We start from the raw sequence: 23,893 nt of genomic DNA on the forward strand, positions 1-23,893 counted from the left end.
ATTCCATAAAAGACAACCCATCTCTTAAAAAACCAGATACTTGTTGGGAAATGTAGGTTTCATTTTATTTATAGATGGGGCCACAGGTTACAAAATTAAAACCAAGCAGCAGTATTGAACTGGCTGTACTAGCCGTATCAGTCCATTCACCTCTGGTCGTTGAGCACTGTAGTGAGCAAACGCTTGGTAAGGCAGATGGAGACACGTACAGTCTATCTGAGAAGCTGACTGCCAGACAGTGCAGTTTGACATCTTTACCCAGCTGCAATATCCCTTTTCCCATGAGTTCATAACTGTTGCTTTCCACACATACTATCTTGCAGGGTTTCCTGAGAAATGCTTGTAGTATAAATTACAATTTACTTTATATTTGACATTTCCATATGTCTTCGGATTAGGTTGAATTTGCCTGTTGGGTCTGGAATATACCATTTTTCCCAGACATCAGTATATGAAGCAGTTCTTCCCCATGGCTTAAAATGCCCATTCCAATGGAGTAGCTTAGCAGCTTTTACAAACTGGGGTGAATATCGTTTCCCAGCACTGGAGCCTTATGTTGAGAGAAAAAGAACCAAATGATTGTATTAGAAGATAATGCCACATCAAACTGGAGAGAACTTAAGGGAAATTGGATGTATTCCATCCCTGATGATAGTCCCTTAGATAATTCTTTATTAACTTGGGCCTTTGGTTAATTATTATTTCTACTTACCAAGGTGGCGGACATTCCACATAGGGTCAATGGTGGAATGCTGTTGATAAAATACGATCAGCAGAGGAGGTGTTGTGATGCTGCCAGCCAGTGTTCTGCTATATAGTCCCTCTCTTGGTAGGGCAGATAACAAATGTAAGCTGTTAGTGAAGAATCCTAATTCCTATTGAAATAGAGTCTCTTGTATTTCAGGGTTGAAATACAAGAGTTTTCACAGCTAGGGCAGTTTTATACTTACTTGACATTGAGTTTCATCCATTTTTCCAGCTGGTTAGTTATATTCTGTCTTTTCCATTCTGTCAAGTTTGCCACGAAAACTCCAGGATTAAATGAGCAGGTGCTGGCTTTCATGGAAAGCTTACGAATTCTTTCCTTTTTATAGTCAAGATATCCAATGTAATTGTACTAAAAACACAAGTGGGAGATTATATATATATAAAATCACTGCTTCAACCAATTGATATATAGAGCCACACACTGCTTAATGACAGGAATATGTTCTGAGAAACGAATCGTTAGTCGATTTTATTGTTAAATGGTATGAACGTTATAAAGTGTACTTACACAAACCTGGATGGCATAGCTTACTACACACCTAGGCTATATGTATAGCCTATTGCTCCCAGGCTATAAATCTGTATAGCATGTTACTGTACAAAACAAGATTAAATCAAGTACAAGAGACAATGAAACAATCAAGAGACCGAGTAAGCATGAAGTGTATGAGGTTGCTGCAGGTATAAAGATACTGTGTTAACAGCAAATTGTTTATAAGAAAGTACACTAATGATAAACAGTAAATACATAAACCAGTAACAGTCATTTACTATCAAGTTATGTACTGTACGTGAATTGTATGTGCTATACTTTTATACAACTGGCAGCACAGTAGGCTTATAGTAGCATCACCACGAACACGAGTGATGAATGCATTGCATGTCGATGTTAAGACAGCTACTTGGTCACTAAGCAACAGGAATTTTCAGCTCCATTATAATCTTACCGGACCACAGTTGTACAAGTGAAACATCCTTATGTAGCATATAGTTGTAATTTGAAAGCCAGTAAAAAAATACTGCTTATTAACCTAAATTTTTAGATTATTAGCAAAGGGCTCTACAGAAAGCAAGTGAAAGTGACATTTCGGATTCCAAGTTAGGCAGACTAGGAAACTAAACATTAAGCCAAATGTTCAAGGTGAATTAGGTCATCGAGTCCATGAACTGATCTATAGGAAAGCAGGCGAGTTTTAGAATGAAATAATTAGGGGAATATAAAATGCATCAAAAAAGATGAGTTCCCTGATTTTGCTGCCTCTCCCCATTAACCTGCTTTATAGGGAGTGGAGTATCTATCTACAAGGGGTCTAATAAGGAATTTACCTGGTTCCCTGCTCCACGGATGACAACTTTAGTCGAAGTTGAATCACAGTCTTCTGAAAATGCAGCTGCATGTCCTGGCTTCAGTGGTGTATTGTAGAGGGCAAGAATATCACCTGAAATAGATGAGGTGTTAAGATTTACACTTCGAGTTGCCTCACAATTGCCTATTCCACTTTTTCCTAGGACGACCTTTTATAGGATACCATAAGTAAGACAACCACTATAGCCCACTCTGGACAGAGAACACCAATGGGTGACATTCTTTGGTACCTTGTACAATTACATCATCATCCATATATATGGCCTTCTTTGCGCTGGGAACCAGAATTGGCAAGTAGAACCTTGCAAAGGTTAACTGGGAAATAAAAAGGAAAGAGGCATTGGCATAGCATTTATCAGTGGCTGTGCTTTTATTTACTAGGAACTGCAGAATGCTCTACCCATGCAGGAGAAGACAGCCAAAGGTCAGAACTGCCCAGGCTTGGTCCCAGGCACTACTTGCAGTTACCCAGTTATGCCAATCGTTTCCTAATACTCTCATACGCAAACAAGGATGCATGGAACTCACTGGTTTTACGGATTCCCCCTGGTCAGGATCCTCCTTTACTTTCCCTTCCAAAAGCTTAGAGTCAAAAATCACAATTTTGTACCTGATGCTTTTCAGGGTATTGCTGCTGAGCCAGGACCTGATGAAAAAGCACCAAATTTCAATTTTAAATAATCATGTACCAAAACCACAGCCTTATCTGTACCTTCCAATGAGGGCACATTGTAAGAGAAACCAAACAGGTGTCCAAGCCTATTCACTTCTCTGAGCCTTGGTTTCCTCATCTGAAGTGAGAGTATTCCCACCAAAGTCCTTCCCTGAACCAAGACTTTATGGTAATGGTTACTATTCCCACCAGGCTTACACCTCTGACACTAAAACTGCTGTAGAAGAACTCACTATGGAACTGATAACATCCCATCAGCACATAGACCTTTCAACTCCTGTCCCTACAAATACATGGGTGAAGAAAATGAATCAAAGTATGATGGTAGTGAAAGCTACTTATCAACAAAGCTGGTAATCAGTCTTTTAATCTACAGACTCATTAATTCACGGCGATGACTAATTCCTCCACCTGAGTCTAAGGAACTGCCTGTAAGAAAAGTCAGTGTTCCTAAATAAGTACTGCACATTTTTCCTAGGTACATTTCAATTCAGCATTTTGTGGACATGTTATTTGTGTAGTCTATTTTAATGAAATATTTGTTTCTACAGTAAATGATGGTTTCTGAGTTTTTAAAATATGGAAAAATAATTCACAACTTGCACAAACTAAACATGAACCATGGAGAAAGCCACAAGGGTAGAAATGTTTTAGAACTCTAACAACTATTAAGCTGCTAGACAAGATAGTTCTTGGAATAAACTTCGTAAACCTTAACTCAAAGCGTTTTTTAAAACATGGATGAGACTGTCCATCAGATTGGTTTCTGTTATTAATCACAACAATTATAATAGGAAGGACCACTGACTGAGCATGATTATGTGCTAGGTGTTCTTTATATATATTTTCCCATTTACTTGACACAACAATCATCGAAGTTGGATATTCCCCCGCCACACACACACACACACACACACACACATTTATAGATGAGGAAACAGGCTCCAAAGAATTAGTTCCCCTATCACTCTGCACCAGAGTTTGTATCTGTCTATGCTCACTTCACCACACTACCTTGCCATTGCTCCCACATTCCTTCCCACTTTAGACCAGAGCTACTCAGAGCATGTTCATGAAATAAGGAACTTATAACAGGATGTAAGTCAACATATTGCTTCCTTCATTGAGAAAATCTTATTACAGAAAAACAAAAAACAAAACAAAAAAAACCCAGCTTGAGATAACGTTGTACACAGTTGATTTACATCCTGGCACAAATTCCTTATTTCCACTATCATGGGGACAGGCTTATGATATAATCACATGGAAAAACATGTCATACATGCAGTTTATATGTGGTATGTGGTATAATCTCAATTGTATAGAAAAAATATATACTTATAGAGCATCCTCTAGAAGCAGAAGCATCAGGCAAGCAGAGCTCACCGGAGATGGTCCGCTGTACCATTGAGTGTAACAATGTAGAAAATCACACTGGAGCGAGTGTTGTGCTGAATGCTGTTTATGGCTGCAATAGTACCACCAAGCCTATCTTCAGATGCAGCAATGACCACAGGAATCTCCTCTTGCCTCCCATCTACTGCATGTTGGGGCGCATTTGGAATAAAGTCTATGGGCTGAAGCCCAACAATTCCTGAATCTGAAAAGAACATACACAAGGAAGGTACTGGATTACAAACAAAATCTCATGAGGTTTTGACATAGAGCCCAAGACGTATAAAGAGGTAAGGTGAGGATTATGATGCTTATTTACCTCATTCTTCTCCATTACAATATGAAGCGTACAGCCTAGAAATTGGGTTTTCCTATATGTAACCAAGCTTTTGGAAAAGCACCAGCATTAAAAAAACCAAAACAATAGGTTGACAAAAATCTGATACACTGCTAGTAGGTATAGAATCTTTCTGGAATGTATTTTGTAATTTGTATTGAGCCTTAAACAGGTACATGGCCTCTGACCCAATAATTCCTCTTGTCTCTGTTAAGGACAAAATCTGAGAGGTAATCAAAAGCCACAATTTTATTTACAATTGTGAATAGACTGAAAAAGTAGTTTTTCAAGCCATGATTCATAGACATGAAATCAATTTAGTGGGTCATGATCAGAATTTGAGTAGAAAAGTTTCTGAATTAAAACACTGAAATTAGAAAAGAAAATATCAGAGCATATCATACAGCCAACTGCACATATTTTGTAAACCTTCCTTTCTGTCTCTTATAATACATTCATTTACTTATCATTCATTGAACACTGAGCACCTACTATGTGCCGGGCAATATCTAGGCCCTGAGATTATCGCCATGAATAAAACAGACAACATTCTACCATCATGAAAGGTATGCGTATCTGTGTGCTGTATGAAACCCATTTCTTATTGTGGGCTTGCCATAAAAAAAAGTCTGAAAGTCACTGTACCAAGACTTTTCTCTGTGGAAACAAGTAAATTATGTGGCATTAACATTACATATGAAGACTTTCTACTGCCATGGTGACATACTTAGGAAATAATCACGTGGAAAAACGTGTAGAACTTTTATATATAGTATAATTTCAACTATATAGAAAAAGTATAGAGAAAAAAACTGGAACGTACTAAGCCAAAATTTTAATAATAGGTATCTCTAGACAATGACTATTTATTCAATTAATATTTACTGAGCACCTCCTATATAGCAGCCATTATCCATAGAAATGGAAGATGAAGCAGTAAACAAACTGCCCTACTAATAGAGCTTAAATGTTTTCATTTTTATAAATGTTCCCACCATGAGTAGGCATTATTTTACATACACATATGAGGTCTGACAATTAAGTTCGTGAACTCATCCTAGAAAAAGTGCTCCATACCTCACTGCTGAATATCACCACGGTCACCTTCGAAGTACTCCCCTTGGGAAGCTATGTACTGACGCCAGTGCCTAGTCCACGCTTCAAAGCAATTCTGGAACTCTTTTTCTGGAATGGCCATCAGAGCTGTTGTCGTACTACCCTTGATGTCCTGAATGTCATCAAACTGTCTTCCTTTCAGTATTTCCTATATCTTCCAGTAAAGAAAGAAGTCATTCGAGGCCAGATCAGGTGAGTTGGGAGGGTGTTCCAATACAGTTATTTGTTTACTGCCTAAAAATTCCCTCACAGACAGTGCTGTGTGAGCTGGTGCATTGTTGTGATGCAAGAGCCATGAGTTGTTGGCAAAAAGTTCGGGTCGTCTAACTTTTCCCCCGCAGCCTTTTCAGCACTTTCAAATAGCACACTTGGTTAACTGGTTGTCCAGTTGGTAAAAATTCATAATCAATAATCCCTCTGATATCAAAAAGGTTGGCAACATCGTTTTGACTCTTGATTTGGACTGATGGAAATGTTTTGGTCATGGAGAATTGTCTGACTTCCATTCTGTACTTTGATGCTTTGTTTCAGGGTCGTATTGATGCACCCATGTTTCATGACCCAAAACATCATCTTTCCTCTCCAAAAAGTCTTAGCAAACTTTGACTCTCCTTTGCTTTTGTTCATCAGTGAATCCTTCAGGACCATTTTTGCACACACCTTTCTCATGACAAGATTTTCGGTGAAGATTTTCCTAACTGTTTCTCTATCGATGTTTACTTGGTCTGCTATGCTTCTCACAGTCAGCCGACGATTCTGACGCACAATTCGACAAATTTTTGCAATGTTTTTGTCAGTTCTGCTTGTTAGTGGCCGCTGTGACCTCTCTTCATCACTGACGCATTCTCTCCTCTCAGAAAAACGTTTAATCCATGTGTTTACTGCCATTTTCTTCATGGCATTATCCCCATAAACTTGGACTAACATGTCCTTGATTTCACGTTCACTCTTGCCAAGTTTAAGAAGAAATTTAATGTTTATGTGTTGCTCTTATTCAAACTCAGACATTCTTGCAACGGCACACAAAAACATGCAACAATGAACGCCACTCAGCAAGACACTGCCACAAATTGACACGAACACAGTTCTGAGACACTGATATACCAAGGTTATGAAACCTTACCGAGCGGTTTGTACAGTGCTGCCAATGTAAGTGCACGGTGGCAAGTTCACGAACTTAATCGTCAGACCCGTATGTGTATGTATAAATACACATAGGTACAAGGTCTCACGATTAAGTTCGCGAACTTGTTGCAACGACGTTGCTAACCTTTTTTGATTTCAGAGGTATTATTCATTATGAATTTGTACCAACTGGATAGTTAACCGAATTTACTATTTGGAAGTGCTGAAAAAGCTGCATGAAAAAGTTAGATGACCTGAACTTTTTGCAAACAATTCATGGCTCTTGCATCACGACAATGCACCAGCTCACACGACAGTGTCTGTGAGGGAGTTTTTAGCCAGTAAACAAATAACTGTATTGGAACACCCTCCCAACTTACCTGATCTGGCCCCCAATGACTTCTTTCTTTACCCGAAGATAAAGGAAATATTGAAAGGAAGATATTTTGATGACATTCAGGACATCAAGGGTAATACGACAACAGCTCTGATGGCCATTCGAGAAAAAGAGTTCCAGAATTGCTTTGAAGGGTAGACTAGGCGCTGGCATCGGTGAATAGCTCCCCAAGGGGAGTACTTCAAAGGTGACTGTGGTGATATTCAGCAATGAGGTATGTAGCACTTTTTCTAGGATGAGTTCGTGAACTTAACTGTCAGACCGTTATAAAACATGCTATCAGAGTACTCAGTGAAAGTTAGGTGAAAGCTATTAGTCTTTTCTTGCTCTGGTCAACTATGATGAGTGGTAATCCAAAAATGGTTTTTGACAAACATTCTGAAGCCTCAAATATCATTCATTAACAAGGCAGAACAGTATAAACAAATACTTTTAAATAACTGCCAATGGAATTATATAATAAAGTGATTAAAAAAATTTTGTTGACAAGGCTTTATGGTTTTGTTTTACTACTAGAGACCTGCTGATAACAGTTCCACAGGTTACAGGAAAATACAAGGTGAAGGAAAGTAACCAGACTGACCCTCTAGTGAACACAGCAGACATCAAACACCAGTGACACTCAACTGTCCCCACCTTCTGAAGCCCAGCTCTGCTGAAATGTAAGCAGATAGCAGCATCCCACAGAGACTCCTCTAAGGTCTCTAATTTGGAGTAGTGAGATCTTTGGTCAGATCAAACCCTTAGCAAACAACTGCACAGCAGAGAGAAGAGGTGGAGGTGGAGGACTAAAGAGCACAGGAAGTACCACCATGTCTTATCCAAGAATCTTTCATAGCTTTTGTAGGGCAAAAAGGAAGCTTTCTTTTCTTTTAACCTAGTGATGTAACTTAGGATGTGGGACACAGGGAACTCCAGGTCCTCAATAGATGCCAGGACATCAATAAGGGTTCCCATACCTGAAACCTCATTCCTTAGCAAACTGCTCAGGCCGAGGAAGTTATGGTGTAAAACCAGTAAGAAGAGAGCCACAGCCAGGGCCAGGATGACGATGTTTACTGAAACAGAGGGGAGAAGCCTGCATTACACTTCTGTACCTTTCGAGCAGGAATAAAAAACAACGTAACTTGTAGAAAGAGCATACCTTTACGGAATGACATCTTTCTCTTCTGTCTTACATAAATATTAGTTATTAACCCTACAAAACAAAAACAAGCCCCCAACGTCAGTAGGCACATGAGAATGACCATCAAACTGCCTAACACTTTTATTCAGGTAGAAACAAGAAGTGCATACTTTCTCCCAGAAACTCATTTTGAATGAACAATTTCCAAGAACCCAATTTGGGATCTGAATTTTTTTATGGTAGTAAAAATAAAATACTTCTAAATAACTTGGAAAAATAGATAGCCTTATACATTACATGTCATTAGATGAAAAGCAAAAGAAATTCTCCCAAGAGGAAGAAACACGTGGAAATGTTTTCTGAATTTCTACTTAAAATTCCTTGTTAGACAAAGACTCAGTCGTTTATAATTAAGTAATCCGAGGTCAGCTTCATTGTTACCAAACATCCCTGTTCTGAGTTGTATCCCATTCACCTTTACTTGGAATTAAAGGGAAGAATATTTTCCACATTCATTTAAAACTATAGCAGGAAAAAAAAAACTATAGCAGAGAAACATAATTACAAAAATTTACAAAATCCAATCTTGTTATCAAAAGTTTACAGTGCTATTCTCAAAAAAGTTACAATCTGCTAAAAAAAAAAAAAAAGAAAGAAAGCTTCTTCCCAGGGAGGGTTTCACCTCTCTTGGTTAATTACCCATCTCTTAAGAAAGTCACGTCTCATACTGTCACTCTGCCTGTGGCTTATGCTCCCCAGCTCATCTAATACCTTCACTTTCCAAACAAATAATTCAATGGAAACAAAATTGTAGGTAGAACTAAATTAAATGATTAGATTTCTATAACAACCTCTGGGTAATGTTTCCTTAAAAACAGATTTTAAACAACCATAATATTGTGATCCTACATTTGAGACATTTATCCTTTTCTACTTCATCTTCTTCCATGGGAGTACCAAACACAAAAGGCTATTAATTTTACAAAGCATTTTCAAATACAGCGTATTTCTAAAATCAAAGTAAGTTTGAATTAATTTCATCTTAAGTAAAGTGTGTGCATATCAGGCACTTGATTTCTCAAGGCCTTTGAAAAGAGGAGAAATACATCACAGGCCAGATTACAAATGTGGGAGAAAATAATTCAGACTACCAAAGAACAATAAAATATCCTCTCTCTCTCTCTCTCTCTCTCTCTCTCTCTCTCTCTCTCTCTCTCTCTCTCTCTCTCTGCCCCCGGACCCTTTTTCCTTCTAAAGCAGTATATATAAAGTGCATTATACCAGTGAACTTCCTCTCTAAAGAATACACATCACTATATAATCTAAGCCATGTGCTTCTATCACATTGTGGTCTGAGTCTTACCCATAGAAGCTGGAAGACCGGGAACTGCTCAGACAAAGCTCTAACATCTGCCCGCTTGGAGCCAACTTCCAGTAAGACTGGAGAAAACCATCTCAGTCAAATAAATCTCATTTAGTTAATAGTTAATGGTACAATGGACAGGGTTTTAGTTCAACAATGTCCAGTTACTAACAGGTAGTACATGCACCTAGAGGCATATGTATTTGTACTATTCTGTTTAGCTAGACACAAGAAAAACACACAATCCAAGCAGGTGTTTGATGTACGTATTTAAGTAGATTAGCATGGCAGAAACCATTTGCTCCTAAAACTCTTCCAGTTATCTATATGCAAATGTCAGTTATTATGGAGTATGTCTGAACCATAGCTCCTTTCCTTGTGCTATTCCTGGTAATAGACTCGTTGATCTGCTTAGAATTTGCAAAACAAAATTGCATGTAGACCCTGGGATATCTAATAGTGGCTTATACTTTTAGAGTATAAGAGTACACAACAATGTACAATTTGATCAGCAATATTCAAATTGTTCACTACGAAAATTAGTATTTTTTATTTAGAAACTTTAAAACCTTCACCTTCCCAATTCATTCACAAAACCCATTCACACACTCATCCAGGGCAGGTACACCTAGAAATATGGGTGAAGAAACCTTAAAGGGAAAGACTTTTTTTTTAACTTGTTACCTGCATTAGTTCCCACATTCTGAGCAGCTGTACTCACCTTTTCTGCTTTTCCCCATTACCATGTACATGAAAGGCCATTCCACTGATGCTTTGCAACCTATCCTATAATTGTTTCCTTGGTGCAGCATCAGCACTCTCCCTCTGCTGGATCACACCCATCAGCATGTTATGCTCGAGTAACTTCCAGTTAACTTTAGAAAGACACTACTCCCCCACCCCAGGTGACGCACAAATCTATTTCTCTGCATCCCCTCTCTAAAAGCTTGAAGGGATTTTAAGCCTCTAGCTCCACTTCCTCTTGTTCTCTTTAGCCTCCAACCAGACTTCTGTCCCTATTGCTCCATTCAAACTGGTCTTGTCGAAGTCACCAAATACCAAGATCATTTTTCTGTCCTCCTCTTATCCACCCCTCAGAGGCCATCATGGAAGTTCAGCATTCCCCCTCTTCATGAAATCATCTTATTTACTTGTTTCTTTATTTCTTCCCTGATTAGTATGTCAGCTCTATGAGAACAAGGACCTCAATGAAAGTGTTTACGGACGTATCTATCCTCTTTACCTAAAACCAATGGTAGTAGGCATGTGACATTTGTTGAATGATCTTGTTAATCTAGGAGCAAGGTTCTCAGCTCAGAAAAGAGAACACAATCTTTGATGATAATCATGAAAACAAATTTCTACATAAGGGTATGGATTCCAATGGAGAGCTTTCTCAAATGGAGCCTGACAGGCAATTTCCTTTTCCCATCATCTCTTCATAGCTCAAATACCGTCAAGTCTCTATAACTGCCACTCTGTTAAGTACATTCAGAGGACTAACACTGACATGTCTGTTTCTACACACAACAAAAAAACACGTTTAGTATCTTCTAAACTGAAAGGTGGAAAGGCACTGAGGATATTCATCCACTCTCTCCTACCTCTTCACCTGACTAGCTCCTACTTGGCTTTCAAGAGTCAAGGGAGGCTCCCCCCAAACCCTACCTTCAACTGCACCCCCCCCCCCCCCCCCGATTTCCCACATCTCTAGGACTTCTATCTCTGAGTAAATCCAGCTGTCATACTCCTCTGGGGTTATGTGGCTGTCTCCCTTGACACACTCTGGGCTCTAGGAAGGCAAAAGTTTGGTGTTGGTGACAGCCCTATCCTCGGCCCACTGCCTGGCACAAAAAAAGATGCCGTGAATGTTTGCTGACTGCATGAATGAGGGAGGCAGCCACACACCAACCTGCCCTGGCAGTGCCTGGAATCCCACCGTCTGTGACCATTACGTACAACACAGCATAGAGACTAGAGGGCCAGCTGGGACCGACAGGCCCGGGCTCCCCAGAACGGTTTCTCTCCGAAACATGGGCAACCTCGCCTAGCTCAGAGTAACGCGGGTGGGAATGGGGGGAAACGAAGTGTTTCAGACAGAGACCGGCCTTGAGAAAGAGGCAGAGCGAACCCTTGGCTGGGCTCCACCGGCAGGGCCCACTGAAGCCGGCGAACATGCTGGTAGGCCAACTGGAGACTCCGGGGTGGGAGCGCTCTCCATACGGATGCAAGGAACGGTCAAGAACCGGGTCCCCTCTCCGAGGGGCTTCCCTTTCTTTTGAGAATATGCTTGGGGTAATTCCCTGTAAATTCTAGGGGTCAATAGGACCCGTTACGCTTAGGGGTGATAGGGAGTGTGATGCTCCGAGGCTTCCCCCCAGGCCGAGAGAGACTCTGGGTTTGGGTTCGGGCAAGCGGTTAGCCTCGGACGCTCCCTTACGGCCGCCCTTACCTGCAGCGGGAGGAGGAGGAGGAGGAAGAAGAGGAGGAGGAGCCGCCGCCCGCGCCCCGGCCCGCCCCGCCAGCTCAGCTCCCGCGCCGCAGGGCCCGGGGCCCAGTCCGCCGCCGGGCTGCCCGTGTTCCCTGCACTCCGGACCGAACCCGCCCACCCGCTAGCTCCCGGGCCGCCGCTCAGGCCCGCAGTCCCAAGCCCGCCCGCGGAGCCGACAGCAAGAGCGTCAAGCCAAGCAGGCGCCGCGGGGCAGCCCCACTGTCAGGGTCCTCGCCGAGATAAGCCCGTCGCCATGGAGACGGGGCGCGCGCAGGCGGCCGATAGGCCGCGGAGGCTCAGTCCAGGACAGTTTTGGGGGCCGGGGCCGCGCCTCCCAGCACCCAACAGCACCGACGGCGAACCCTTCACGGGCACGCAATGCCTCGACTCGGCCGCCACGGTCATCACCTCAGCCATCGCGGGCAGTGCGCCGGACTCCAGCCGGCTCCGAAAGCGCACGGCGGCTAGCCACGGCGCGGGGCGGGGCTTCGGGCCGCCCGGGTCTGTTTGAGACATCCGCTTCCGGGGCTGCGGCCATCGCACTGCCCGGCTCGGCGGGCACTCCTGGCTGTACCCGGTACCAGACCTCATTCCCGACGGTCCCGGAGTCGCGGCCGCCCTCGCTTCGCTGTCCCCTTCCAGCACGCCGCTGCCCGCCTCCTCAGCCAGTCATGCTGGAGCAACTGAGCTCGCTGCCGACACAAATGGTGAGGGTGCGGCCCACCTCGGCCCCAAGGTCCTCGCACGCTCCTCGCCAGTCTGGCAGCTTCGTAGCTCTGGTCCGATACCCACCCGCTGCATCGCTGTTCCTGGCCGGGACGGCTACCTTACACTCTCTTCCCCGAATCGTGCTTCCTGGATTCCCCTCCTCTCTTCCTCCGCGGGGATACCCCTGTCTGTGCTTCCTTAAGAGTGCTTCAGTTCCCCCGGGAAACCCAGCATTTCATTCCTTGCCCAGGACCCTGGAGGAGTCCCTGATGCTGGGGACGCCCTGTGCTAAAGCTGTGAGGCCAAAGCAGGAATTGTATAATCTCTCTTCGGTGGTAAAACCAATTCCTGCTTTGCTCTTCTTCACCTCTAGGATTACAAGGGCCAGAAGCTAGCTGAACAGATGTTTCAGGGAATTATTCTTTTTTCAGCAGTAAGTATTGGTTGTGCATAACCTTTTCTTTTGTTCTTCTCTCCCTCTCCCCGCCCCCCAGTCTGACTGTATTCAATCTATTTTGTCTCTAGATAGTTGGATTTATCTATGGGTACGTGGCGGAACAGTTCGGGTGGACTGTCTATATAGTTATGGCCGGATTTGCTTTTTCGTGTTTGGTAAGAAATTTGTGGGGGCCTGGATATTAGTGACAACTTCGGTTTTCTGACTTGGGTTGGTTTGGGCGGACCTATTAGTGAGAACCGGCACCAACTTTTCCCTCATCCTTTTCCATCAACGTTTCCCCTTGCTGTCAGTGGAAAACTAGAATGCCAAATAGTGTCAGGTGAGGGACCGAAGCTGCAATCAAAGGATACAGCTCATTTATTTTGGCAGCTGCTTCAAGCAATAATCTTAAGGTCAAAGCTAGCAGGAATTTCTTACGGTCTCCACATTGCGCCCTCCTCACCTTTCTTTTAGCTCTGGAGCCATTTGTATAAACAGTGAGGCATGGTCCCATCACTTCAAGTATTGGCAGAGGAGGGGGCACAGTTTTCATAGGAGTGTCAGTTTTGTTGTTTTCACCTTTAGGATAGGAGTCATTTAGGAACTGGGCATTATATAGAATGCTCTGCAATAGCTATTAATTGATGCATTTTCTGTGTTCTGGCCCAGCTGACACTTCCTCCGTGGCCCATTTATCGGCGGCACCCCCTCAAGTGGTTACCTGTTCAAGACTCAGGCACAGAAGACAAGAAACCAGGGGAAAGAAGAATTAAGAGGCATGCTAAAAATAACTGATTGGGGTTTTCAGAATTCAGTTTTACTCTTGCACCTGCTTTTGTTTCGTGTGAGATGAGCTAAATATTTACACCCAAAACATGAGCTAAAACCACCTATGCTCTTACGGTACAGCTGTGTGTAGATTTTGTTCTCTTCATATTTCACTTCTAACTCAGTTGGGCTTTCATTTATACATATTTTAGATCTTTTCTTCATCATCTTCCTCTGAAATGGAGAACAGAAAACAAGTATGCAAAGTGTCTTTCAGGTGTATAAAAATAAGGAATACATGCCTCATAAAGCACAGTACAATTTAATTATCAAAGTTTTATAATTATTAAATTGTTTTAATATTTTCAATTAAAACTCATAGTGCAAGTCTGTGGCTAAAGAGTCTTTTGTTCATTGTTCTGCAAGCAGGAATACTAATAAAAGCCAATGTTAAAAGTTTGTGGTTCTGACAGGCAGCACCATTTCTATTTTCTGTAGCTTCAAGTTCCTAATATAATTCTTAACAGCCACCACCTAATGAAAAAATATACTATTGTGAATTTGTGGTAAAGTAATATTTTAGTACCACTAAAATAAGGCTGTTGTTAAGCAGAAAACAGTTATGTTTTACTTGAGGTGGACCAAAGTGAAAATTTGAGAAGCTGTAAATTTCTTTTAAATTTTCCAGAGGGCCGAAGAGAAAATATTCTAATGGTCTTGGGTGAGGGATGGGAGTGGGAGGATTATTACAGATAATATTCTGTTTCTCAATACCAGGATATAGGACTTCCAAATTACGAGTTTTTTTAAAAAAAGGAGTAAAGACCTTAATACAGCAAAAGTCAGGAAAGGTTTAACAAAATAAGTTAGAAAAATTAAGAAGGCAGAAATAAGACCAAGTATATCAGTAAGTATAATAAATGTGATTTAAAAGTTAGGAGCGGGGCCAGCCCCGTGGCTCAGGCGGTTGGAGCACCGTGCTCCTAACTCCGAAGGCTGCCAGTTTGATTTCCATATGGGCCAGTGGGCTCTCAACCACAAGGTTGCTGGTTCGACTCCCGCAAGGGATGGTGGGCTGCGCCCCCTGCAACTAACAACGGCAACTGGACCTGGAGCTGAGCTGCGCCCTCCACAACTAAGATTGAAAGGACAACTTAACTTGGAAAAAACCCTGGAAATACGCACTGCTCCCCAATAAAGTCCTGTTCCCCTACCCCAATAAAATCTTTAAAAAAAAAATAAAAGGAGCTCCCAACGAGGGTTAAAAATTCAAGTTACTTCATGTTCTCAAAATGATACCCAAATGTCGAAAACAGGACAAGGATAATATGAGGCAGGTGTAAGCAGAAAGGAGGGATAATAGTGAAAAAGTCAGATACTATCAGAAAGCACTAAATGGGGGCAAAGAAGGGCATTTCATAGGTGCCAAGATGTCACTGTTGTGAATCATGCATTGAATAAGACACGAAATACATAAAGAATGTTAGCGATAGAAGAGTTTAGCAAAGCTACATTCTAGGTAGGAGACCAACATTCTACCTTTCAGATTTTGATAGATCAAATGGACAGGCGATTGATAACTGTGTTTCCCCGAAAATAAGATCTAGCCGGACCATCAGCTCTAATGCGTCTTGGAGCAAAAATTAATATAAGACCCGGTCTTACATGAGACTTGGTATAATATTATTATATGACCTGGACTTATATTAAAATAAGACCGGGTCTTAACATTTTTGCTCCAAAAGACACATTAGAGCTGATGGTCCGGCTCGGTCTTATTTTAGGGGAAACCGGTAAGAATTTTTGTACATGTTCCCTGTACAGTGGTACCTCGGTTTTCGAACGTCCCCATTCACGAACATTTCGGTTTATGAACACCGTAAATTTTATGGATCTATGGTATCATTAGATAGTTAAATTCATGCTAAATTTGCAATTTTAGGGGTTGATTTTAAAGGTTTGGAACGGATTAATCGATTTTGCATTACTTTCTATTGGAAAACCCTGCCTGGTTTTCAAATGTTTCAGAACTCGAAACGGTCTTCCAGAATGGATTACATTCGAAAACCAAGGTACCACTGTACTTGGAACATTTTCCCTCAGATGTATATGACTTGTTCATTCCTTTCAGATCTCTACCCAGATGCCACTATAATGAAGCATTTCCTATACCCTATCAAAATAAAGTGGTATGCCCTATCATTCTATATCCATTTAGCCTGCTTTATTTTTCATGACATTTAGTGTATCTCACAGGAGGTATTTGTTAATTGTCCTCTATAGAATGTAAGCTCCATGGGAACAGGCACTTTGTTTTGCTCACTGCTGTTTGCCCAGTACCTACAAAGTATGTAACATATTGTAGGTGTTTAGTATTTACTGAGTGAATGATACAGAGCTGCACTGTCCAATATGGTGCCACTAGTCACGTTTACTTATATTTAATTAAAATTAAAAAATTCGAGTTCCTCAAACTAGCCACATTTCAAGGGCTATATATGACTAGTGGCTAATATATAAGACAGTGCAGACACAGAACATTTCCATCACAGAATCTATTGATCAGGTCATTAATAGGCTTGAATAATATTTAATAGACAAGTGATTCTGTGCATAACATAATTAACCTTTATTGAATGCCCATATTATTGGCTATTCCAATAATGGGTCATGTACTGAGCCACAGGGAAAAACAATTCTAAGAAACAGTTTGTGCAGGTCATATTCAGTAACAACACTGCAATGTCACTGGAGCAAGGAGACAATTTCCCTGGCTTTCTAAATACATGGAAATTAAGAAACTTATAAAAAAGAAAATCGAAACCAGAATTATTGACTTTAGAAACTAATGTCAAAAATGTCCCATCAAAGTCTGAAATATGGCCAAAAGTATCTTAAATTCATAGTCTTAAAAAATGTGTTTTATAATTAAATATGAAAAATGATTAGGTGTTCAAGAAAAAAGAACCACAGAATAACCAAGATAGTAGGATAAAAACTGAATGAATATTTAAACAAAAATATATAGAATGGGAATAATAAAGTATGAGGGAGATTTTTTAATTCTAAGAAAATAGTATGTACAACTTTATATCAATAAATTAGGAAACTTAAATAAATGACTTTCCAGAAAGACGTAGAGTTCTGAAACATGTAAGAAATGGTGAATAAGTAGCTCAGGAAGACCAACAGTTTGCCAAAGATTTGCCCTCAACTGGGCACTAGGACTCGACGATTTTGTAGTTGAGTTCTAACAGACGTTTCAAAGTAAACATAAGAGGTTTTAGGAACCAAGCTATGAGCCTTATAAGGGCAAGAAGTATTGTTGTATTCACTATATCCCCAGAACCTGGCACACAAAATAAATAAAGGTCTGTTAAATGACTGGAAAGGGAACATTTCATTAGAGTATTTTATGTGTGTGTGTATTTTCAAAGAAAACATTTTTAATGATAAAAAACTAAAAGCATTTCTGGAGCAGAATTCATTTGTAGTGTCCCTTCAATACAGAAGTGAAAATTTAATAATCAAGACTTTTATTTTATAAAAACTATTGCCCAGGTGGGCATTACCCCCTTATTAAACAACTAATAAAATATACATAAGCATACATTTAAAACATGGGAAGACAACCAATATCTTGATACATAAGAAGCCAAACTTCAGGAGACAAATATGTACAACGTAACTAAAAGGAGCTGGACTCCACTGGACTCCATTTACAGATTGCTTAACTGTAAAAAGAATTAGTGTTTAAGAAATGTTTTCACTGATGGAAAAATAAATCTAAAAAGCCAGCATGTAAAAACATTGATTTACACAGCCAAAATATCTCTTAGTTTCAATTCTTGAATACCCTAAATGAGGTGTATCTTAACATGAAAATAAAATGTTAAATGCCCATCAGTATGTAAAGAAGGAATTCAATTGCTCAAGTATTAGATACAACTTTACATTATTTGAATCTACTCCCAGAATTGTGACTTGACTTTAAAAAAAAATAATTTATTAACTACTACCTAAGGTTATTAACAATGACAAATAGTATCAGTGAGCATATTATGTCATTTATTTCTCCTAGTGCTTTTATCACTATAGTACACTATAAAACTTCCAATCCAATATTATTTGGCCCTGTATTCAAGCTAATTAGTACCTTAAAAAAATAAAGTTCTAGATATAAAGTTGGTGGTTTAAGGCTCAGTAAACAGTAACCAAACAAAGTCTTAGATTTTTCCTCTTCAAGAGAATAAGATAACGCCAAAGGTTTTTTTCTTTCTTTTGTTAACTTGCTTCATGTTACTCCGTTCTATTTTTTTTTCCAGTAAAAAAACCGAAAGGAGTTAAAAAGTTGATGAATGGCCTCCTGTCCTCATTATAGGTTTGTTTCTGTGTAAGCCAAAAGCTTTTGAACATAGGTCTTTAGTTCTGGCAGCAAATAAGAATAAATTCTCAAAAATTCACATTTTCTTCAAAAAATTTCAACTGGCGAGCTTTTATACTGTAACTCGTATACTTTTCACCCATGTGCTCCCGCAAATGTACCTATTTGGAAAACATAAAAAGGAAATCAGTATGTAGTAGACAAAATATTTCTGTAATCTTAGAAGAAGGGCTTTTCTAAGCATGATACCAAAGGTGGAAAACCATATGGGAACACATTAATAGTTATGTTTACATAAAAATTTGAACTTCAAGATACCAAAAAGTAAAGTCATAAGAAATTAAAGAGCAAATAAACTAGGGAAAATATTTCTAAAATACGTGCCAAAGAATTAATACCATTAATATATAAAGAGCTCTTAAAATCAATAAAACAATAATACTAGAATATTAGAATTGATAAAAAAACAAAATCAGTCCCACAGACTATTCAGTAACAGTATTTACAAAATAATACAAATGACCAATTAACATAGAAAATTCAATCTGACTAGAAAGAAAAACATTTACTATGTGACACTCAATGTATGTGGGTTGAAAGAAAAGCCTGCAACTAACACCTAATAATGTGTTTGTGAACAGATGTCATGCACCTCCTGACACAATGCACTGAGAAGGACACGACATCACTTCTGAGGTCTTCCTGCCCAAAATGCATAATCTGAATCTATTCATGAAGCCAGACAAATCCAAACCAAGGGGCATTTCATAAAACACTGTGCCCATACTCTTCAAAAATGTTAAGGTCATGAAAAACAAAGACTGAGTAACTTCCAGATTAAGGGATATATAACAAATAAATATAAAATGTAATCCTAATTGGTTCCACATTTGGGACGACAGCATGAGGAGCTCTGCAGACTCGTCCTTAGTGAAACAGGAATTATTTTATAAACCAACCATTTTAAAGTCTCTGGAAATGGTCCTAAAGACATACAGCAAATTAAGACATTTTTTCAAGAAAATCTAACATTCAAGAACAGTGAGAGTCTGTAGTATTTAAACTAAGATCAACTGCCTCCCTCCCCACTCCCAGGCTCAGACAAAAACGACACCAAACTGGTGAAGCCAACAAAACAGGTGATTTCAACAAAATTAAAATGTTTTATGCTGTAAACAATGCCACTAAAAAGTGAAAAAACAATCACAGAATGGGAAAATTTTTTTGTAAATCATCTATCTGATAAAGAACTTCTATCCAGAATATATAAAGAACTCTTACAAGTCAACAATAAAAAAGATAAATAATTTTAAAACGTGTAAATGATCAAAATAGACATGTCTCCAAAAAAGATACACAATGGCCAATAGGCACATGAAAGACGCTCCACATTCATTACCCATTAGGGAAAAACAAATCAACACCATAATGAGAAATCACTGCCCACCCACTAGGATGGCTATAATCAAAATAATGACAATAACAAGTGTTGACAAGGATGTGAAGAAATAAGAACCCTCACCCATCAGTGGTGGGAATGTAAAATTATGCAGCTACTTTGGAAGATAGTCTGGCCATTCTTCAAAATGTTAAACATAGACTTTCCATATAATTCAGCAATTTCCACCTCTAGGTACACACCCAAGAAAAATGAAAATATATGTCCACACAAAAACTTGTACATAAATATTCATAGCAGCATTATTCATAATAGCCAAAAAGTGGAAACAATCTAAATTTCCATCAGCTGATGAACAGATAAACAAAATGTGGTACAGCCATACAATGGACTGTTATTTGGCCATATAAAGAAATGAAGCACGTGATACATGCTACAACACAGATGAATCTTGAAAACATTACGCTTAGTGAAGGAAGCTAATCACAAAAGACCACATATTTTGTAGGATTCCATTTAAATGAAATATCCAGAATAGGCAAATATACAGAGACAGAAATATTAGTGTTTGCTTAAGGGTGGAGGGCTTCAGGAATAATGAGGGACTGCCAATGGGTTCAGGATTCCTTTAGGAGGTAATTAAACATTCTAACATTAATTGTGGTGATGGTGGTACAACTATAAACGTACTGAAAACCACTGAACTATACACATTAAATGGATAAAATGTATAGCATGTTAATTATATTTCAAAAGGCTGTTAAAAAAATTCGATAGCATAAGCAGCTGACACAGCTATTAGGACACTCACCTCTCTCTCCAATTCATCTTCCTCTTCCAAAAGATCATAAACCTGCTCTAAAAGCTGAATTCCCAGGCCCTGGATTACATCAGCTCTCAAGACTTCAACTATTCTTCTGATCTTTTCAGAACCTGGTATGATAACTAAAAAGCAATAACAAAGGCATGAAAAACTAAACACTTCACCACTACAGCAAGAAGAATGCAGGGTTTAAAAAAACATCTTGTCATGTTAAGATTCTTTTCACTTTGACAAGAGTCTAGTTTAATGACTTCATACATTTTTAATGACCAAAAATGTATACATGCATACCTCAGAGTTTGCATTGAGGTTTGATTCTACCTCAATAAGGTGAGTCACACGAATTTTTTGGTTTCCCAGTGCATATAAAAGTTATGTTTATACTATATTGTAGTCTAATAAGTGTGCAATAGCATTATATATTTTTAATTAATTTCACTTACAATTGACATTCAATATATATTAGTTTTAGATGTACAGCATAGTGGTTAGACATTTAGAGCATTACGTTTTTTAAAAAAAATGTATATACCTTAGTTAAAAAATTCTTTATTGCTAAAATATGCTAGCCATCATCTAAGTCTGTTGGAAAAATGGAGCCAATAAATTTGTTCAATGCAGGGTTGCCACAAACCTTCAATTTGTAAAAATTTCATGCAACTTCTCAGGAACACAACTTACATAAAACAAGATATACCTTTTATGGATATATCCAAGAGAAAAAATAAAAAGACAAAAAGAAATTGTAAGCATTAGCTCCTTGGTTTGACACATTTCTCTAATAAACATGTGCTCTCCAGTTTGCTGTAAAAGAATAAACTGATCACCTAAGGGTAGCTTTTTAAAATGGAGGTCTTCTGTCTCTTCTGCAACTTTCCCATGAAGTATCAGTGTGTCCCGATACTTCCGATGAAGTTTAAATTCTGACACTGGATCTGGCACTGGGGGATCTTCACAGCTCTCTTTAGAGTCCAATTTTAGGGTCTGAGTCATCAATTGTACCAAGTCAGTCATTTCATTTGTATGACCTTTCCTGGAGAAAAAAAAAAATTTCCCTTGTTAGACCCTTCCACAAATAACAAACATAAACTTTGGACAAAACACAAAAATCAACTATGTGAAGGCAAGGAGAATATACAACATCTGCAAGCAGATTCTGGAGGAGAATCAACACCTTTTAGCCTAAGAGCAGGCCATAGGCAGCTATAAAGTACAACAGAAAACTCACAGTCTTTCTGGCCTGCAGAACCAAAGGACACAGTTCGAGACAACCACTACCATTAGAAAGTGAGAGAGGAATACTGGAAAGGAGAGAGCCAGAAAGAGGAAGTCCCAGATTCTATGTATAAATTCTGCCCACTATTTCTAAGTTACTTAATTACATCCAAGTACAAAGCTAAGGATATTTAAAGAAATATAAAAATACCAGCCCCTAATGAGAGAATATTGACAATGTCTAGAATCCAGTCAAAAATACCAAACATGCGAAGATGCAGGAAAATAGCGTATCTTTGTGAAGAGAAATAAAGCAGGTAATAGAAACAGACCCTGAAGTGATGCAAGTGAGATAAGTAATAGATAAGGACATTAAAGCTATTATAATAATAATTATAAAGTTACTATAAATACATTCCATATGCCCAAAGTAGAGAAAAGCATTAAACATTAAAGAGAGGCATGGGAGACAAAAAAAGACCCAAGTTGAATTCCTAGAAATGAAAAGTGCAAGTTAAATAGATGAAATATGATTAACAATTAGACACTGCAAAAGAGATTAGTGAATTCAAAGATATAACAATAGAATCTACGAAAAATGAAACAGAGAAAAAAGTCTAAAAAAATAAACACCATCAATGAGATGTGAAACACCTTTAAACAATTAATATATGTATTATTAGAATCCTGAAGGAGGGAGGAGGAAGTCCAAAAAAATATTTGAAGAAATAATGGCCAAAAAATTTTCCAAATCTGATGAAAACTATAAGCCCACAGATCTAAGAAGACATTCATAAGAATGCTGAATGAAAATCAGATGTGTTCATTAGAAGAGATATTTTTAGACCTAGCATATACCAAAACCATTTATAATGTTATCAGTGACAATAATACAGGTTTGAATACTACTATAAACATACATTTAGGATGAATTACAACAGAAACAGTTTATGAAGGGAGACAGAAAAATAAGAACTTACCCTTCTCTGGAATCCCCATCTGATTTATCTGTTGAACTTGTAGAAGAACTTAACTCCTCCTCAGAGAAACAGTGGGTGAGTTTCTTTTCCTATTAATGTTTGGAAAAACAAAATTCCACATGACATGACAACACAACCGGAATGCTATACATGAAACAGTCTTAAACGCAATGTCTAGATATAATGTGCACCTAGGACCAATTTAACAGGAGAAACTAATGGATATAAAAATTGAAGTTACTTTACCCAATGATGTCCCAGTTCACCCATGAAGTTCACAAGTGAAGCCTGAGGAACATCAAGGTGAAGTCTTTCAAGGCCCTGGAAAGGCTGAGCTATGAAGAAATTTCCTTTCCAGAGGAGAGTGGACAAACAGTTCTGGTGTTCCAACTCCTAAGCAGAGGGCTGGTACCATAGGGAATAGTGGTGTTTTAAACTAGATAGAATGCCACCTAAATAAAAGCAACCTTAGTTTGCTCATATGTGAGACTCTGTTAAAATGTTTTAAAGGGTTACTTGATATAATTACACACAAACCTTACAACTTTGGAAAATGGAGAGGACCTTCTTAATTAGCTAAACAAACTAAATCATAGAATACTGTTAAAGAAACAAATCTTCATTTCTTTCAAGGTCAGGGAGTTTCTATTTGTTAAAATAATAATTTGCTCTTAGAAATAATGTCAGTAACTGGAATACACGGTTGGAAACCTTGCAATTACCCATTTAGCCACCAGATGGTGCCCCTACATCATCCCTAGCTAAGAAGGGAAGGGATTTCGTCACAAACAGAAAACTGAGGGAACTGAGCACACGAGACTAAAATCTGGCCAGGTAGGTGGGTACATCGGTAATACAGCAGAATAAGCAAAGTGTTGCCTAGTGGAAGCCCTTTGGAAGTCTTAATGAAGCAAACACAATCCTTTTAATTATTATTGATCAGTTTTTTTTTTTCCTTATCAAGAGTGAAAAAGTGTAATTTAAGTCAGCATTGTCCCAGAAATAAACGGAGCTGGCATT

At 39.1% G+C, this 23,893-nt stretch overlaps 3 protein-coding genes across 4 annotated transcripts in view; 1 reads left to right on the forward strand and 2 right to left on the reverse strand.

The window, feature by feature from the left end:
- Positions 1-37: 37 nt before the first annotated feature.
- Positions 38-12,644, reverse strand: GLT8D1 (glycosyltransferase 8 domain containing 1). The gene is made up of 10 exons (XM_033132534.1): positions 12,566-12,644; positions 8,322-8,375; positions 8,137-8,235; positions 4,194-4,407; positions 2,663-2,780; positions 2,365-2,449; positions 2,095-2,207; positions 951-1,117; positions 713-825; positions 38-550 (listed from the first exon to the last, which is right to left on the reverse strand). The coding sequence occupies exons 2-10, from the start codon at positions 8,335-8,337 to the stop codon at positions 360-362; spliced, it is 1,116 nt and encodes a 371-aa protein (XP_032988425.1). The 5' UTR covers positions 8,338-8,375; positions 12,566-12,644; the 3' UTR covers positions 38-359.
- SPCS1 (signal peptidase complex subunit 1) lies at positions 11,842-14,483 on the forward strand. The gene is made up of 6 exons (XM_033131777.1): positions 11,842-11,961; positions 12,125-12,223; positions 12,283-12,864; positions 13,239-13,298; positions 13,391-13,477; positions 13,974-14,483. The coding sequence occupies exons 1-6, from the start codon at positions 11,842-11,844 to the stop codon at positions 14,097-14,099; spliced, it is 1,074 nt and encodes a 357-aa protein (XP_032987668.1). The 3' UTR covers positions 14,100-14,483.
- Positions 14,484-16,154: 1,671 nt separating this feature from the next.
- NEK4 (NIMA related kinase 4) overlaps positions 16,155-23,893 on the reverse strand; it is a 28,412-nt gene continuing 20,673 nt past the window's right edge. Inside the window, exons 10-13 of one of the 2 annotated variants that reach the window (XM_033132970.1) lie at positions 22,874-22,962; positions 21,506-21,711; positions 20,667-20,800; positions 16,155-18,617 (exon numbers count right to left, since the gene is read on the reverse strand). In XM_033132970.1, the coding sequence (XP_032988861.1) occupies positions 18,525-18,617; positions 20,667-20,800; positions 21,506-21,711; positions 22,874-22,962 (522 nt within the window). In that variant the 3' untranslated portion in view covers positions 16,155-18,524. The remainder of the gene's footprint in view (positions 18,618-20,666; positions 20,801-21,505; positions 21,712-22,873; positions 22,963-23,893) is intronic. The other variant, XM_033132969.1, reaches the window with a different exon arrangement.

The sequence above is a fragment of the Rhinolophus ferrumequinum genome, chromosome 17 (genome assembly GCF_004115265.2).
Source record: "Rhinolophus ferrumequinum isolate MPI-CBG mRhiFer1 chromosome 17, mRhiFer1_v1.p, whole genome shotgun sequence".
Taxonomy (NCBI): Eukaryota; Metazoa; Chordata; class Mammalia; order Chiroptera; family Rhinolophidae; genus Rhinolophus; species Rhinolophus ferrumequinum.